The sequence below is a fragment of the Geotrypetes seraphini genome, chromosome 9 (genome assembly GCF_902459505.1).
Source record: "Geotrypetes seraphini chromosome 9, aGeoSer1.1, whole genome shotgun sequence".
In the NCBI taxonomy this organism is placed as follows: Eukaryota; Metazoa; Chordata; class Amphibia; order Gymnophiona; family Dermophiidae; genus Geotrypetes; species Geotrypetes seraphini.
In genome coordinates, this window is record NC_047092.1 from 173,720,895 (window position 1) to 173,739,332 (window position 18,438).

Here is an 18,438-nt window from a genome sequence, read left to right on the forward strand (position 1 = left end):
TGGACACCTGGAACGCGCTTCCACAGGGAGTGATAGGACAGGGTACGGTATTGGAGTTCAAGAAGGGATTGGACAATTTTCTGAAGGAAAAGGGGATAGAAGGGGCTAGAGGGCTAGTATACAGGTCCTGGACCTGATGGGCCGCAGCGTGAGCGGACTGCTGGGCATGAGGGACCTCGAGTCTGACCCAGCGGAAGCACGGCTTATGTTCTTATGTTCTTTTACAAAGGCGTGCTGGCCGATTTAGCGTGCTTTAAATATTAGCGCGTGCTAAATGCTAACGCATCCATTATATTCTATGAACGCGTTAACGTTTAGTGCACGCTAATATTTTGTACGCACCAAAACGGCTAGCGCGCCTTAGTAAAAGGACCCCTATGTTACTATGTTACCACATCCTCTGGCATCAAGTTCCAGACCTTAACTATTCATTGAGTGAAAAAAAAAATATATCCTCCTCTTTGTTCATTTTATTTATTTTAATTCTTTATTGATTTTCAAATTTTGACAGTGCAATACAAATATATTAAACATGAGCGTTATCCATAACGCACTTAAAATACACAAAATTAATACATTACCAATCTTTTCTCCCTCCCTCACATAACTATTACACTGCACATGCATATATTATTACAATATTATAGATAAATACCTTTAGCAAACCCAAATACCTTCCCCTCCCCCCCTCTCCCGCCCCGCCTCCATCCCGGATGTGTAAGGAATCTGTAAAAAGGGAGATACCTGACATTCATTGCAATTCAACATATGCAATCAATGGGCTCCACACCTTATTGAATGTCCTACTAGACCCCAAACACTCCGCATTTGTTCACTCTTTGTTCGTTTTAAATGATTTTCCACGTAATTTCATTGGGAATCCCCTGGTCTTTGCTCTACATACTTCTGTGCTGCATTACCTGTGGAAAAGCAATGCAAAGGTATTGAGCCAATTTTGTAGTCTGGAAGAGATAAAATTGAGTTAGGGACGGTGAGAAAGTGTTAGTTCAAATGATTTAGAAAGACCCTACATTAATAATTATACCCCTGATGTTTAGAAGCCAAGCACAAGGCAGTTCTAACAGACTGCCAATATTCTATCCTTGCTCTACACTTATAACCTTTTTGCTATCTCTCCGGTGTTTCTCAGCGAGTGTTCATGCGCTTTGATTAACTTCCTTCATATAGAGAGCGGTTTGATCTGGGGACCACTATTTCCTGCTAATGGAAATTAATTTTGTAGAGCACAGCCACCGCCATAACTCTGGTATTATTACAGGTTCCAATTCCCAATGTAGCCACTTATGAGTAACTCTGTCATAATACTATATGGTTGTTGTTAAAATCATATTTTGTATTTAACTTATTTTTAATATTTTTCCCTTCTGAAAAATGTTTACAAGTAAAAATTCATAAAAGGAGGTTGGTTGGGGGGCCAGTGTTTTAAATAACTGGCAGTGCTTGCTTCCCCATGGCATTTTGAGCCAGGTGCAAAAAAAATACGATTGACTTGCATGAATTTTCTCTCCCCTGACAACAGTTTACCCGGACCCACTATTTTTTTCCATCGTGGGTAATAATGCCCACACACTAGGGGGTCTTTCGCAAAGCTGCAGTAAGCAATATGCAAGTGCGAACCACGTTACTATAAAAAGAACATATTTTTCCACTGAAGGAGCATGTCTGGGGGAGAAAGTGGGTGTTTCTGCGCTACTCAGCGCATCTGCTTTCCTGTGCGCCATCTGATTAGCATATTAGTCCTTACCACCACTTAGGCCCTCTTATACTAAGGTGCAGTAAGCGTTTTAGTGCGCGTTTAGCACTTGCTAAATCAACGCATGCGCCAACCACTAACGCGTCCGTAGGATAACATGCATGCCTTAGCGTTTAGTGTGTGATTAGCGCGCGTTAATATTTACCGCGCGCTAAAAAGCTTAGCGCACCTTAGTAAAAGAGGGGGTTAATCTTTTCTAACCCCCACGCTATGCAGAAAATACTAACGCCAGCTCTATCGAGGCTTTAGCGTGTAGCGCACGCTAAGTGTGCATTAAAACCGCTAGCACAGCTTAGTAAAAGGAGCCTGTTAGTGTTTCACATGTGAAATAACAAGTTATGAATTCAGAAGTGCCAAATTCTACTCAAGGCTGACACAAGTGGCCAAGCAGTTTATTACAGCAGAGTTTCCGAGTTTATTAAACATTTGTTATACCGCTAAATCAAACTTCTTGGCAGTTTACAAAATATTAAAAAGGTATAACATAAAATGGTAATTAGCAAGGCTAAAAACAGAGTAAAACCAGCTAATTAGTAACAAAACAAGCAAAATCACAAAACAAAACTGGAATAAAAGGAATTAAGGTAGAACTACACAATTGATAGGAAAGAACAGAGAAGGGGAATCACAATAGGGATGGGAGACGTAAATTCTTTTGAAAAGTAAGAGAATCAAAGTCGGTACTGAATGAAAAATAAAGACAGAGGGAAAAAGTCAAAGGTTACTAAGCGCATTACTATTGTACTCTCTCTCTCCCCATTACCAGTTACGAAACTTACAGAAGTCTAGCTTTTTATATCATTTGAAATATATATTTCGAGTCCTAGAGGAAATGGTTGTGACCTCTGGTAGCTGTTGTGAATTCCGGTGATTTGTTTTTTAAGCCCTGGTAGTTTTCAGCTGTATTTGCCCTGACAACTTATACATTTGTGACCCATCATTATATGTTCATCCAGATAGTATGCTGTTAGAAAAGATATATGAAGTTCTTAAAGGTGTGCAAATAATCTGAACAAGGAATTTATTTGGATTTTGCTCGTAATTTTTTTTTGGGGGTAGCTCAATATGACACTATCTCCAAATACCTCCACAAACTTCACAGGCTACCCGTAAACGCACGTATCACTTTCATGATATCCCACATCATGTTCCATACCTTCCAGGCCAACTCCCCAGAACAAATAATACAACTCCTCTCCAAATTCCAATTCATTTCTACCAGGATCCATGCCAAGAACCTACTAATGCTCCCACCAACCAAAGGAGTCAAATTCAAATAAAGTCATAACTCCCAATTCACCTACATAGCCACCAAAATCTGGAATAGCCTCCCAATGACCATTAGGACTGACCCAAACTACCTCAGATATATCTCAGCAACGTACTACTCAACCCCCTTCGTAAATTCCACGATAACATTGTCACATTCTTTGTCTCTGAACTTTCACTAACCCCCCCCCCCTCCCTTTACAAAACTGTAGCACAGTCAAAACTATTGCCGGTTAAGTTTAGTGGGAGAATTGGCCCACCTAAATAACTCATAGCAGTCAGTGGAGAATTTCAACTTAACCTACTAAGTTATAGACGATGAAACAGTGGTTTTTAAGGTTTTGCAAACGATCCGAAGAGATAAACACGATCTAATTTGAAGAGGTACTCCATTACATATTGTGATATGCAAGGTATGCCTGCTAGGGCTGTTCCTAATATAAAGCCCATTGCTAGAGCAGATAGTGCCCATCCAGCTCTGCTAAAACCTCAGAGTAAACTTTTTTCCTGCCAATACTCCTGTGGCCAGTAGGGGGAGTACTAGTGCCAGACTGCAGGTTTCCCTTCCCCTTTGGCAATTTAAATAGCCTGATATATAGTTTTTTTAAATCATTTTTCAAAATATATGAATAAGGAAGTTATGCATTGGTTACCCGGCAACCAACACATAACCCCCGCTGAATATCAAGTCCTTTGTGTATCTCAGTAAACTATACTTATTACAAAAAAAAACAGTTGGTGTATTATGCTGGGCAACGTACTGTAGATTTGGGGGAAAAAAAACCAGCATTTAAGAAAGGCCAGAAAATATGTATACTAAATGAAAGCACGAATGCTTGTAGATATACATAGTAACATAGTAGATGACGGCAGATAAAGACCCGAATGGTCCATCCAGTCTGCCCAACCTGATTCAATTTAAATTTATTTTTTTTTTTCTTCTTAGCTATTTCTGGGCGAGAATCCAAAGCTTTACCCGGTACTGTGCTTGGGTTCCAACTGCCGAAATCTCTGTTAAGACTTACTCCAGCCCATCTACACCCTCCCAGCCATTGAAGACCTCCCCTGCCCATCCTCCTCCAAACGGCCATGCACAGACACAGACCGTACAAGTCTGCCCAGTAACTGGCCTAGTTCAATCTTTAATATTATTTTCTGATTCTAAATCTTCTGTGTTCATCCCACGCTTCTTTGAACTCAGTCACAGTTTTACTCTCCACCACCTCTCTCGGGAGCGCATTCCAGGCATCCACCACCCTCTCCATAAAGTAGAATTTCCTAACATTGCCCCTGAATCTACCACCCCTCAACCTCAAATTATGTCCTCTGGTTTTACCATTTTCCTTTCTCTGGAAAAGATTTTGTTCTACGTTAATACCCTTTAAGTATTTGAACGTCTGAATCATATCTCCCCTGTCTCTCCTTTCCTCTAGGGTATACATATTCAGAGCTTCCAGTCTCTCCTCATACGTAATTAGTTTCTACTGTTAAAGACAATCATGCTCAGTACTTTAGAATTTTTATAATTTATTCACCTGCTTTTTTTTCCAGATTATCTAGCAAAACAACACCAATCGTATGGCTCAGAACATACTCTGTAGAAGATGAATCTTAAATGACAAGGAAGACCTTTCAATATAGAATCAAGAAATAATGATAACAGTTAATATGGGTATCGGGCAGGTATCCTTTGCCTCGAGGAGTTAATATCTATATCGCCATTTCCATCTAATTGATGGATCTGTCTAATGTTTGAAAAGCGTAAAATTGCTGATGCTCAAATGATAGAATACCTGTTGTCAAAGTAGGGGTGAAAGCCGGGCCTTATCACTTGCTTTCAGTTTTAAAAAATGATTTATGGTAAATTGACTTTGAATGTTTGCATCGGAGGTCATAGTTCTACTCAGAAAGTTCATACTGCTCTATTGCTTGCTATTTTGAACATATGATTTCGTCAAAAATGTCAACTTCAAATCAGCCTTGATTCATGAAATGGCTAAAACAATGTTCTAGTTTAGACTTCTTTCTACATCTTTTTATCTTTTTTTTTTAATATCCTTTATTCGTTTTTGACATCAAAATACATTGTGCAAACATACGAACAATCAAGTAATATAACATACTGCACTCTATTTCCAACAAATAATATAAAGCTTTCTTCATCTTTTTAAATTTTTCTGTTTTATTAACTATTTTAGATATTTTAGGATTTCTTTTACTAAGCTGCGGTAAATATTTGCATTAGCAGGCCCTTTAGCAGGCAGCGAAAAGGACGAACAGAATGCTAGGAATGATAAAGAAGGGGATCACCAACAGATCGGAGAAGGTTATCATGTCGCTGTACCGGGCCATGGTGCGCCCTCACCTGGAGTACTGCGTCCAGCACTGGTCGCCGTACACGAAGAAGGACACGGTACTACTCTAAAGGGTCCAGAGAAGAGCGACTAAGATGGTTAAGGGGCTGGAGGAGTTGCCGTACAGCGATGGATTAGAGAAACTGGGCCTCTTCTCCCTCGAACATCTTTCTTCTTTGGACAATTCCATTTTGGTTTCTTAGCGTTGAAAGAGGGGCACTTTACCGTCAAATTTTGCTTCTATAGGTTACGCTATAGGATTCGCTTGATCTCTAAGTTTCTCGAGCCAAAATCATTAAACATTCTAATCCATTCCCTAATTATCGCTAAACTTGATTACTGTAATTCATTATTAATAAACATCACACAAAAAGAAAAGAAGCGCCTTCAAATAATACAGAACACAGACGTCAAACTTATTCATAGCGGTAAAAAATACGATCATGTTACTCCTTTTCTGATCAATTCACACTGGCTTCCAATCAACCACCGAATCACCTTTAAAACATTACTCCTAGTATTTAAAACCCTTTCCACTAATGAACCACAATTTATTAATAGAATGCTTATTCCTTATAATACACCGCGTTCTCTTCGGACTACTAACCAAAAGCTTATAGTAGTCCTCTCCTTGAAAGTTATCAAAACTCGACGACATGATGGCCCCGCAACTTTGGAACACTTTGCCTCAATATATAAGAGAGGAAAATGATCTTAGCCATTTTAAAAATAGCTTAAAAAGTTTTCTTTTTAAAGATGCCTTTAATCTTTAAATTATACTTAAATCTTAAAGTAGTTACCCTTCAGGTTTATACTACTCCCTTCCTAATGTTTTTTTCCACCTATGGCTCTTTTTTTCTACTTTAAAACACTGAATTGTAACTTTATTCCTCCATCCCTTGTGTATCGATCAGTTTGTAGGTTCATAGTCAGTGGCGCGCAAGACGCCAGCGTGCTGACAATCCAGTGCCGACAATTTGGTACAAGACAGAAGCGCGCAGGGGAAAAAGTAATTTTTAAAGAGCTTCGATGGGGGGGGGGTTTGGGGTGGCAACCCCCCCACTTTATTGGTTAGTGTTCACGCTGCTGTTGGAGGAGGGTTCGGGGGGGTTGGAAACCTCCATTAGAGCGAAAATTGAACTTTTTCTGATTTGTTTTGGGAAAAGTTCCATTTTCTCTATAATGTGGGGGGTTTCACCCCCCACCCCCCCCCCCCGCAACGGCAGCGCGAACACTAACCAATAAAGTGGGGGGGTTGCCACCCCAAACCCCCAGTCGGAGCTCTTTAAAAATTATTTTTTTCCCCCGCTCGCTTCTGTCTTGCGCTGGATTGTCTGTGCACTGGCGTGTGATGTGCGATTATCCCGTCACCAGTTTGTAAGTCTGTCGGTCAACCCATCATTTTTAAATTTATACCTTTTTTATTGTAACTCGCTTAGTAAATTTGAATAAGCAATTCATCAAATCAAAATAAAACTTGAAACTTGAATAAAGCAATTAGCTACAAAATTGAGCTGTGATTGATTGGAAGTATTCCTTAATGTTGAACAAAACATAAAGTTAGCAGATGTAAATTTGGAAAACACAACAACAAAATAACAATCATTGCTTTACAAATTAACAAATAACACCCCCCCCCCTCAACACACACACACACATTTTTATGAAGCTGTGTTAGGGGTTTTATTGCAGGCCACGGCGGTTATAGCTCCAGCGCTCAAAGAGTTCCTATGAGCGTCGGCGCTAATATTGCCATGGCTGGCGATGAAAAAGCCTAATGCAGCTTCATAAAAGGGAGCCAAAAAGGAGAGGGGAATAAAAACAAAAATGGGAAATAAACCCCCCTCTTTTACTAAAGGGCACTAACCGATTAGCGCACGCTAAACGCCAACGCGACCATAGACTAACATGTACACGTTAGTGTTTACCACACGCTAAATCAATGCCTAACCATGAAAGACCAGGTAGACTCCTTAATCAGAAAGGGTTTCTTCACTCTCTGGAAACTCAGATCCATTAAAGCTTATTTCAATATGTCGGCATTCAGAACCCTGGTCCAATCCCTCGTACTAAGTCAACTCGACTACTGTAACATCGCCTACTTAGCTATTTCCTAAAAAAAAATATGCGACGTGTACAACTAATGCAAAATGCAGCGGTCAGATTAATCTTCGGACTAAAGAAATTCGATCATACATCACCCTACTACCGGCAGTTGCATTGGCTACCGATGGAAGCACGCATAAGGTTTAAATTCGCCTGCTTCTGCTTTAAAGCGCTAAACGGACTTGCCCCTAAATACATAATTGACCTTTTCTCCTTCTCTGCCAACAGACACAAGAGAAGCTCTCATTCCTACTTCGTTTCCCCCCCCCAGTTAGAGGTTGTAAACTGAAAAAACACCATGAACACCTTCTTTCACATCAAGCAGCACTGTGGGGTAAAGACCTAGATCAACTGCTTTCGCCCACTACTTATGAGGAATTCAGAAAACGTCTAAAAACTCACCTGTTCCTAAAGTATCTAGACAACTGACCCCCTCATCTTCTTTCTCCTCCATAGTGATTCCTCTGTCCTATTAATCTCTTTCTCCTCAACAACGCATTTCCGGTCCTATTAACTCTCCTCTTTCCCCCCTCTTAAATTCAATCAATTTGTACCTCGCTTAATCTATTGTAAATCTATGGATTCCTGAGGGATAAAGGGATCGTGGGATACTGAGAAAGCTAACCAGAAAATAAATGGTGTAACCCAACCAGGTCGTGCAGGTGCAAGACCGGAGGGCTAGGACTTTGATAGGAAGATAGGACTCAATTAGGAAACCAAGGAGGCATGGGGGCCCCTTCTGGTGATTTAGACAGGTCGTGAACTGTTTGGGCCGCCGCGGGAGCGGACTGCTGGGCAGGATGGACCTATGGTCTGACCCGGCGGAGGCACTGCTTATGTTCTTATGTTCTTAAACCGCATAGAACTTAACGGTATTGCGGTATATAAACTGTTATTATTAAATCAATTAGCACGCGCTAATCAGTTAGCGCACCTTAGTACAGGAGGGCCAATGTGATACCATTTTATTGGACTAATACATTTTTCAATTCGCTTTCGGAGGCCAGAACCTCTTTTCTCAGGTCAGTAAAATATACTGCTGTTACGGTATCCTGTCCTGACCTGAGAAAGGGGATTTTGGTCTCTGAATTAGTCAAAAGTGTATTAAAATTAGTCCAATGAATACATCACCTGATTTTCCATTTTCTATTTATAAATAGCTATCAACGCAGCTACTTTATCCTAAAGCAAATAGAAAGGCGGTATACAAGTCCCAATCCCTTTCCCTGATGTCATAATGCCTCATTCTGTCAATAAGAGCCAACCTCATCAGTGATGTCACAATGGCTTCGTTGTTCTATACTTGACTCACTTCTGATATCGTATTGGAGGAGAGGGTGGCATAGTGGTTAGAGCTACAGCCTCAGCACCCTGAGGTTGTGGGTTCAAACCCCACGCTGTTACTTGTGACCCTGGGCAAGTCACTTAATCCTCCACTGCCCCAGGACTGTGAGCTCATCAGGACAGATAGAAAAAAATGCTTGAAGTACCTGTATGTAAACCGATTTGAGTTTGGTTGTCTAACTACTAAAAAGGTGGTATGGAAGTCCCAATCCCTCTCAATATTTCTGTATAATGGGTTTGCATATTTTGTAAGCTCTACCCATGCTCTTGACTATGAAATATGTTGTCTTCCTCAATGTGTCGTCATCCCCCCCCCCCAACTTTCCCCTGCTGAATAAATGTTCACTCAATGATACCATGCAAATCTTAGAAAAGAAGGTAGATAAGACAATGGGCATGTCCCTTACCTGTTAACATGAAGTAGGTAAGAATGCCAAAAAATATCTGTCTACACTTTAGGCAAAAGGAACATTTTTCTAGATTTTCTTCCGAGGTAGGGACATTGATGGACTATGAAAGATTGGGGGTCAATGTTCAAAATGAATTAGCTATGAAGGAGAGGTCCAGTCCAGTTAAATCGCTTATGCAGGCTATCCAGGTATCTAACCTCCTAATCCAAAACTGGCTATGTTGTGGGTGATCCAGGGATGGAGTTAGCACTTAGCTGGTTAAATGTCAATATTCGGCATTTAACCAGACAGGTTAACCAATCAAATTGGACCACATTAAACTCAGTCCTGTTGTCCGAATGAACACATCCAGTTAAGTGCTGAATATTGACCATTAACCACATAAGTGCTGGCTATCTGCAAATACTTGGACATTCGGGTTCTAGATTCTATAAAAGGCGCCGTTGTCGGCAGCTGCCTAAAAAATGGCCACCAATTGCATGCCCATCATGCAACGTGCCGTTTCTAGAATTGTGGCTTCATAAACGCTAGGTGATGGAAATGTAGGCCGGGATTTGAAAGGTCTAAATTTCCAGTGCTTACCTTTCACAAGAATTGAAGCTTTGAAGGCGTTGTACGATGCCTAATGCCACGTATGGTGTTAGCCACGCCTAAAGTGACAGGCGTCGTCAAGCGCCTCTGTAGATGGCAGAATGGTGGCCATTTTGGAGGTTCCCTTAGGCGCATCCATTTTTTAAATCAGTTTTTCATTTTCTAAGTATGGTTTTAAACAATGCGGTCAATTACCACGCCATTTATCACCAATTAAAGCAATTAAGTGAGGCGGCAGTAGTGCCTAACTTAGAGTATCGTTACTGGAATTAGGGCCTCAGTGCCAATTCCTGGGCATGGTCCAGCATTGACTACCTGGGCATAAAGCTAGCAGCAATGATGAACTTGTTCACTACTACCTGCTAAATGTTTTCATATATTAATACAAGTATCTATCCATCTAATTTGTTGGTTCTCTTGAACAGGGTCAAACACAGCCCATCCAAAAGTACATTTGGACCGCAGAATGACTGCACATACAGAGTATTTAGACGGCAGTGAACTGCATTCAACAGCACTGGAAGAGTGGGACATGGAAACTGAGTTGGAAGATCTCGGATCTGATCATTTCCAGTCAGATAATTCATTTCATCAACCCTTTGGAAAGTCAGAAAATACAGACTTGAGCTTCAGATCATTTGAACCATCAGTTTCACCCAAAGGGAGATTCCAGCGTCTTCAAGATGACCCAGACTACCTTTTACACTGTTCAAGGCCTGTACCAAAGAAGAATAACTTAAGCTTTTGTCAGATATGTAAAATAAGTTTCTCTGCTATATTTTTATTTATTACTGGACTTTTGATAGGCTATTATGCAAAGAAAGATGACCATACTTACCTTCCAGCTAATCAGACAACTTTAGAACCTCCTCTTGTTCCACATGACATTCATAGTGACCAGACTATTCTACAAAGTATAAAAGAAGAGGAAATTAAAAAGATATTCAGGTATGTATGCATTTTCAAACGTTTTCTAACAGGGGATTTAATATTCCTCCTCCTTTGTCACTGATTGCAATGCAATTGTGTCTTTAGTGGGGTCAGGTGGCTGGATGTTTATCCCTTTTGCCTTTATCCTCCCATTCCTGCATATTAAAGAGGTCTTCAGTCTCAGTCAATAGATCAAGGGATTGCCTTCAGCTCATAACTTAGACGTGGAGGATCTTTTTCGATAGGACGTTTAAGTCTGAGTTTGGACGCTTTGGGAAAGACGTCCAGGAATCCAGTAAAGAAAATGTCCATTTTCAAAACAGCAAGATGTACAGTATATCTTTTATTTTGGGGAGGCCCTTAGTACATCTGTCTTTTTTGGCCATTCTCAAATATAAAGACATCCACATGAAAAATGCAGAAAAGAAAGCTTTTTAGCATCAAAGCAGCCAGCATTCTTAGCAAACTGTTCACAGAGAGCTGAAAACAACAGAGAGGCAGTCTAGGGGGTACTGCAGTGAATGTCACATTTCAAAGTCCCAGGTAAACAAGTCACTGTAAACTGTTTATATTGTATGGTGAGCCCTCCAAAACCCACCCAAAACTTACTGTACCCATCTGTAAACCACAACAATAGTCCTTATGTCTGCAGGTGTCATCTTTATGTAGATACTATAGGTTTTGAACTGGGCTCACCATACAATATAAGCAAGTTGTAGTGACATCTGACCTGGGACTTTGAAATGTGACGTTCACTGCAGTACCCCCTAGAGCGCCCCTCTGCTCTGCTATCCTGGGCTCAGATGTCTGTGTGAAAATCTGAAGCTGTACAAAAGGGTGCTGAAAAGTTCTCAGCCCAAGAAGAGAATGACGTGGATATGGTTCAATCAATGATATGAAACAATGTCAAAAACATAGAATTTGGCACTTTACGAAATAAGATAACACTCTTTTCAGAATGTAGGAAGTTGATTGGGTGGGCTGAGAACTTTTCAGCACCCCCCTCATATGCAATAAAAGTGAGCCAGGTATAGGACAATCGAGCCGTTGTGACATCACGAGTCTGGCTCTTACTGGTGGAATGAGGCATTATGACATCACAATCTCAGCTCTGGAATGTTGCTATGAGGGGGTGCTGAAAAGTTCTCAGCCCAAGAAGAGAATGACGTGGATATGGTTCAATCAATGATCTGAAACAATGTCAAAATCATAGAATTTTGTTTCTGTAAATTGGCACTTAATGAAATAAGCTAATCCTCTTTTCTGCTATAGTGGCAAATTGACGCTCATAATTTAGGAAGTTGGTTGGTTGGGCTGAGAACTTTTCATCACTCCCGCATAATACAGGCTAGAATGCACTGGGGTTTTTTCACACGACAGCCATGACACGTAGCATGATAGAACCTAGCACTATAGACATGGAATGACAAACATTGTGTAGCAGACATAGCCTGAGAAATTGTAGCATGGTAGACATAGTTTGGCAGATATAGTGTGGAAGATACGACATATACTGTAGCAAAGTAAGAGAGAAATGGTGATAGTATGACAAAACATGGCATGGTTAGAAATTTGGGTTGGTGCCCTCTCATGGCGGGTCAAGGGAAGAGGTGAGATTTTATTACCTTCCTGAAGTTCAGTAAACCTAATGATCTTATGTGGGTAGGTGGTTTGTTCCAGAAGAACGGTAGGTAGTGCGGAGAGGGTTATCATGCCGCTGTACCGGACCATGGTGCGCCCTCACCTGGAGTACTGCATCCAGCACTGGTCGCTGCACATGAAGAAGGACATGGTACTACTCGAAAGGGTCCAGAAAAGAGCAACTAAGATGGTTAAGGGACTGGAGGAGTTGCCGCACAGTGAAAGAGAAGAGAAACTGGGCTTTTTCTCCCTCGAACAGAGGAGATTGAGAGGGGACATGATCGAACCATTGAAGGTACTGAAGGGCATAGACTTAGTAGATAAGGACAGGTTGTTCACCCTCTCCAAGGTAGGGCGAACGAGAGGGAACTCTCTAAAGTTGAAAGGGGATAGATTCCGTACAAAGTTCTTCTTCACCCAGAGAGTGGTGGAAAACTGGAACGCTCTCCCGGAGGCTATCATAGGGGAAAACACCCTCCAGGGATTCAAGACAAAGTTAGAGAAGTTCCTGCTGAACAAGAACATGCACAGGTAGGGCTAGTCTCAGTTAGGGCACTGGTCTTTGACCAGAGGGCCACCACGTGAGTGGACTTCTGGGTACGATGGACCCAACAGCGGCAATTCTTATGTTCTTATGTTTTCTGGGCAGTCTCAAGATAGAAGACATGTCCTGAGGGCGTGTGTAATTGGTTTTCTTCTTGCGAGCGAAGCGGTCAATCTGGGGCATAGGGCGGAAGTTTGGAGGCCCTTACTAGGCTTTTGAATATACATCGTTTGTTGATCAGTAGCCAGTGGGCAGCACTGGGGTAATCGGGTCTCATATGTGAAGATTCTTTAGGAGTCAGATGGCAGCATTTTGTCAACATATAATCAATAATACTCTTTCATTTGTTCAAAAATCTGTGTAATAGAAGCCATATATATATATATATTGAAAAGTAGAGCAGAAAGTGCTGACCCTTGGGGTACTCCATATGAGATTTTCACCTCACAGGATACCTCACCTCTAAATGATCTATTTTGTAAATATGATTGAAACCATGCATAGCCCAGATAATCCTAGGGAGATTTCTTAAAGGGGATGGTGCTGAATTTATAGTGACTTCCCGCCCCTAGTCTCAGACCCTTTCCCATGAAGAGACCACTCTACAGCCATGCCCTGTCATACATGCATCTGTTCTACTTTTTCCAGCTCAAACGTCAAAACGCCCTTCCCTCCAGCATTGGCTTTTTGCCTTTCTGGTAAGGCATTCTCACTTCCCTCCTCCTCCTCCTCCTTGCCCCTTCCCACTTGGTTCAGCATCTCTCACTCACTTCCCTCCTGCCCCCTTCCCTGGAGTCCTTTAAGCTTGCCCTCAATCAGTGAGCTTCCTTACCAGTTGCAAAGCCTTCTCTCTACCACTGCCAGACCTTTTGAGGGGGTAGAGACGTGAGAAATTAGCAAATTGCTGGGGGGTGGGGGTGGGGAGCAAGGAAAGGGAGCGAGAGATAAATGATGTGGGACCTGGGGGTGTAGCCAGCCCTCCAATTTGGGGGCACTTATGGGGTAGACTGGAGGTAGCGAATCATTCCTCCCCCCAAGCATATACACTAAACATAAGAGCATAAGAACTGCCGCTGCTGGGTCAGATCAGTGGTCCATTGTGCCCAGCAGTCCGCTCACGCGGCAACCCTCTGGTCAAAGACCTGTGCCCTAACTGAGACTAGCCCTACCTGCGTACGTTCCGGTTCAGCAGGAACTTGTCTAACTTTGTCTTGAGTCCCTGGAGGGTGTTTTCCCCTATAACAGACTCCGGAAGAGCGTTCCAGTTTTCTACCACTCTCTGGGTGAAGAAGAACTTCCTTACATTTGTACGGAATCTGTCCCCTCTCGTTCTCCCTACTTTGGAGAGGGTGAGCAACCTGTCCTTTGCTGGTGGAATGCTGAGTCAAATAAATTTAGCACACAAGATATTCACCGCCTTTTTGTGCTGCTTCCTTAACGTAGAAGTCAGCGGTGTGCCTTCAGCCATCTATGCTGGGACGGTTCACACAAACTTAGCTAAGAATGTGCGAGAAGTCCTGGCGGGCAGGCTGACATATAAACAGAGACCGTGCTCTCCTTCATTCATATTAGTTGACTTTCACTATTAGTTATCAAGGCTAAACTAAAGCTTAACTTTATATACACAAGAGCGCCGGTTTTCCGTGAGCTGTAGCGACACATAGGAAGTGCGCATGCTCGCCTTACGGTCTGTCCTGCTCCCTGTTGAAAGACGCAGCGGTCGCCGCCTCTCCGCTCTCTCTCTTCCTCCCCCTCCCAGGCAGATGTCGACCGTGGCAATCAAACCCGGAAAACATTTTAAGGTAACCCTTCCGGGTTTTAAGTTGGACAATGCTTCTCCTGCGGCGCGGCAGCCCGAGTCGGATGTCGGCCGCCTCCTTCCCTCCCCCACAACCCGGCCAGAGGCGCAGCCAACAAACCTACCCGGAGCCGGAAACGAAACGTCGAGGTCATCTAGCTGTGGGAGGGGCGGATGGGAGGGTCTATGGGGTCGGATGCACGGTGGCGGAGGCGGGGGAAGATGGAAACAGGCTGATCACCGGTTCTACTACACAGGGGGGATGGAAGGGGGGGTACAAATTTAAAGATGCTGCTCATTGGGTCTACTACACGGGGGGATGGGAGGGAGGCAGGCAGGCTGGCTTCGGGGGTGGGGTTGAGTCAAAGTCTGGAAGGCAGTGAGGGGGACATAGGAAGGAGGCACTGAGGGCACTAAGGACACAGGACGGATGCACTGGGATCACTAAGGACATGGGAAGGAAGAACTGGGGGCACTAAGGACATGGGAAGGAAGAACTGGGCTACTAAGGACATAGGATGGGACAGTATGGACATAGGAAGGGGGCCACTGAGAGACAGGCAGGCATGGCACAACAGAGAAATACAGAGACAGAAAGAAAGATAGACAGGGGGCCAGGGAGAGACACAGACAGAAAGAATGACAGACAGACATCATCCAAGGAGAAAGAGACAAAGAAAAAACAACAACCCCAAAATAGATGTCTACTCTAGCACCCGTTAATGTAACGGGCTAAAATACTAGTGTATTTAATAAAACTGCAATCTTATTCATTTCCATCGCCAAAACATGTTTAATCTATTGTGTGTGAATTATGGGTTGGGCCGGGTCATTGGTGCACTGGTTCCTTGTCTAAGCCTGGGGCTCTGACTTCTGTCAATTGTAATTTCATTTTTATGACATTTGCATTTCCCATTTTATAAATATTTAATTTAACTGGCATCACAATGCATAATGTTATCACCAAATATATTACATTTCTTTCATGGAATGTATGTCTCTATTATAAGCATTAATAATCATTAAAATGATGGGGCCTGAAAATAAGCAGTCACATATTATTTATATTTGATGTTTTAAGTACATTTCACTTGATTTTTTTTTTCCCAAGGAGGCAAATTCTCTTCATTGTTGCTCACACTGATATTCATTTTCAAGTAAATCAGTGGAGCAATTTAAAAAAAAAATTACACAATTAATTTTGCATTATGTAGAGTTCTTTTTTTAAAAAAAGTTATAAATTTATTTATTTGTTACATGATATAACAACTTCAAGCAAAGAAAATGCTTCAAACTAAAATTTTTTTTATCAAGCCCACGTTATATGGGGGCTGATTATCCTGAAGGAGTCACCAAGAAATTAACGGCTCCTTTTACTAAGGTGCCCTAGCGTTTTTAGCTCAATGCTGGCGTTAGCGTCTAGCGCGTGCGGCATTTCTGCGCGCGCTAAAAACGCTATCGCAGCATAGTAAAAGGAGCCCAAAAGGAATAGAAAAGAAAAGCAATATTTCACAATCTTCAAGTCAGGCAAGAAACAAAACTTCTATTTTCACTCAATCTCAACCTCTGCGTTAGTTACAGGCAATGGGGCTCGTAATCGAAAGAGAAATACGTCCAAAAACCGGCCTAAGTCGGCACTTGGATGAACATTTCCCAAATACATCCAAGTGCCGATACCAAAAACGGGTTTTGGACGTATTTCTGAACGACCTTGGCCTTCATAGTGCCGCTGAACGACCAAAGCTAAACGGGGCATTTCGGGAGGAGTGTCGAGGGTGGGAGTCGGGCGGGACGTGGGCCGGCTTAGACTTAGTCAACAGCATGTATAACCCAAAGTTATACAGGCCGCGATCGACGGAACTTGGACGTTGTAAAACATGGTCTAAGTCACAAAAACCCACCTAAAGTCACCAGATAAACACTGCAAACACATAAAACAGACCTCCACACACTACCCCAGTGATCCCTGACCCCCACAACCCCATAAAAATATTATTCCCACCTTTAAAATTAAGCCTCCAGACCATCATCACCTGGCAGCCTGGCATAGGAAAGCTTAGTCGTCCAGCACAGAGGCAGCTTAAGTCGTCTTGGGGGTGGGTTAGGGACCCGTGGAGAGAAGGACCCCCATACCCATAAGCCCCTGTAATCACTGCATTGATACTTAAACATGTGCACTCTCCTATACATCCCCAAAACCCTTTTGTACTGGCATATAAGTGGCTCCTGCAGCCATAAGGGCTATTGGGGTGGTAGATAGGTGGGTCTAGGGGATTTTAGAGGTGGTTTGGGGGACTCACTATTATCTATAAGGGAGCTGTAGTGAGATGAAGACATGGCACCCTTTTTGTGAAGTTCACAGCAATGCCCTGTAAGGTACCCCACTGTTTAGGTGGCATGTCTGGGTGTTCGGTCCATCACTTTGCAGACCCCTCCCATGTACAACAGGGCTTGTTCTAGGCGATTTGGACTTGGACGATGTGGTATAAAGAGGGACAATTTAGCGACTTGGACGATCAGATCGGCAGGACGTATAATTAGACGATTTTCGAAATGGAAAAAAAAGTTGGACGTATTTTTCGAAAATGTGTCTTAAGCTTTGGACGACTTTGAACGACTTGTGAGTTGAACTTAAACGGACTTAGACGTCCCTTTCGATTATACCCCTCTACATGTCTAATTTAGGTTTATCTTGAAGAAAAATTTCTAAAGAGTTCTTATACCAAGCGGTAGTAAGCACTTAAGACATGTTTTACTACAACTTAAAATGACTTTGCACAGAGCACACTCATGCCTCACGTGATAATTTTGGCATTGGCACTACCCATGCACTCAAAGTAGATTTTATTTTGTAGTGCTGGGGGTGAAGAGTAGGCGCGTTCGGCACAGCAAAATTACCATGCGCTAACAGATTAGCTTGGCGTTTGAGCCCTTAGGCCCATATTGTATAAATGGCACCTATCATCCAATTAATATTAATGTAAGCCAATTATGAGGTACTAATTGCTTGCTATCAACACTGATTAAGCTTTTAAAATAATTAAACCCACCCACCCCACCTTTTACAAAACTGAGATAGCGTTATTTAGCGCAGTCCGGCGCACTGAATGCTCTGCACTGCTCCCGACACTCAGAGATTTTATGAGCGTCAGGAGCAGCGCAGAATATTCAGTGTGCCAGTGTTCCGCCACTTATTTCTGTCAAATGGGATGATCAGTGACACTCAGAAAAGCACACAGACAATATAAAAGCATAGACAATAACCCTTTAATATATATATATATATATATATATATATATATATATATATATATATATATATATATATATATATATATATGAATATAAGAATAAAATAGCTTCACTGTGATCCCAGGCAACTACCATCCTTCACAATTGGGAATCCCTGCAATTGATAGGTGGGTGGACCAAAGGACTGTCCCATGATTGCAACGTCTTGGATTCTAATGTTAGGGGCAGAGTCCCGTTCTTATATAGGGTGAAAACTGCTGAGTTCATAGTTATACAGCTGATCCTGCAGTAACCAGCGTCCTTCACTACAATTCAGGCACACCCGGTCCTGGTCTTTTGTACTTTGTTTTGGCAGCACCCAGGTCACGGAGGTCAGGATAGCAGATAAGCAGACTTGTTGCAGAAACCAGCTTTCCATCTGGTTT

At 42.3% G+C, this 18,438-nt stretch overlaps 1 protein-coding gene across 3 annotated transcripts in view; it reads left to right on the forward strand.

Annotated features, from left to right (window-relative positions):
- The window catches only part of NAALADL2 (N-acetylated alpha-linked acidic dipeptidase like 2), a 533,196-nt gene that overhangs the window by 119,696 nt on the left and 395,062 nt on the right, over positions 1-18,438 (forward strand). For all 3 annotated transcript variants that reach the window (XM_033959140.1, XM_033959141.1, XM_033959142.1), the window contains exon 2: positions 10,274-10,796. In XM_033959140.1, the coding sequence (XP_033815031.1) occupies positions 10,274-10,796 (523 nt within the window). The remainder of the gene's footprint in view (positions 1-10,273; positions 10,797-18,438) is intronic.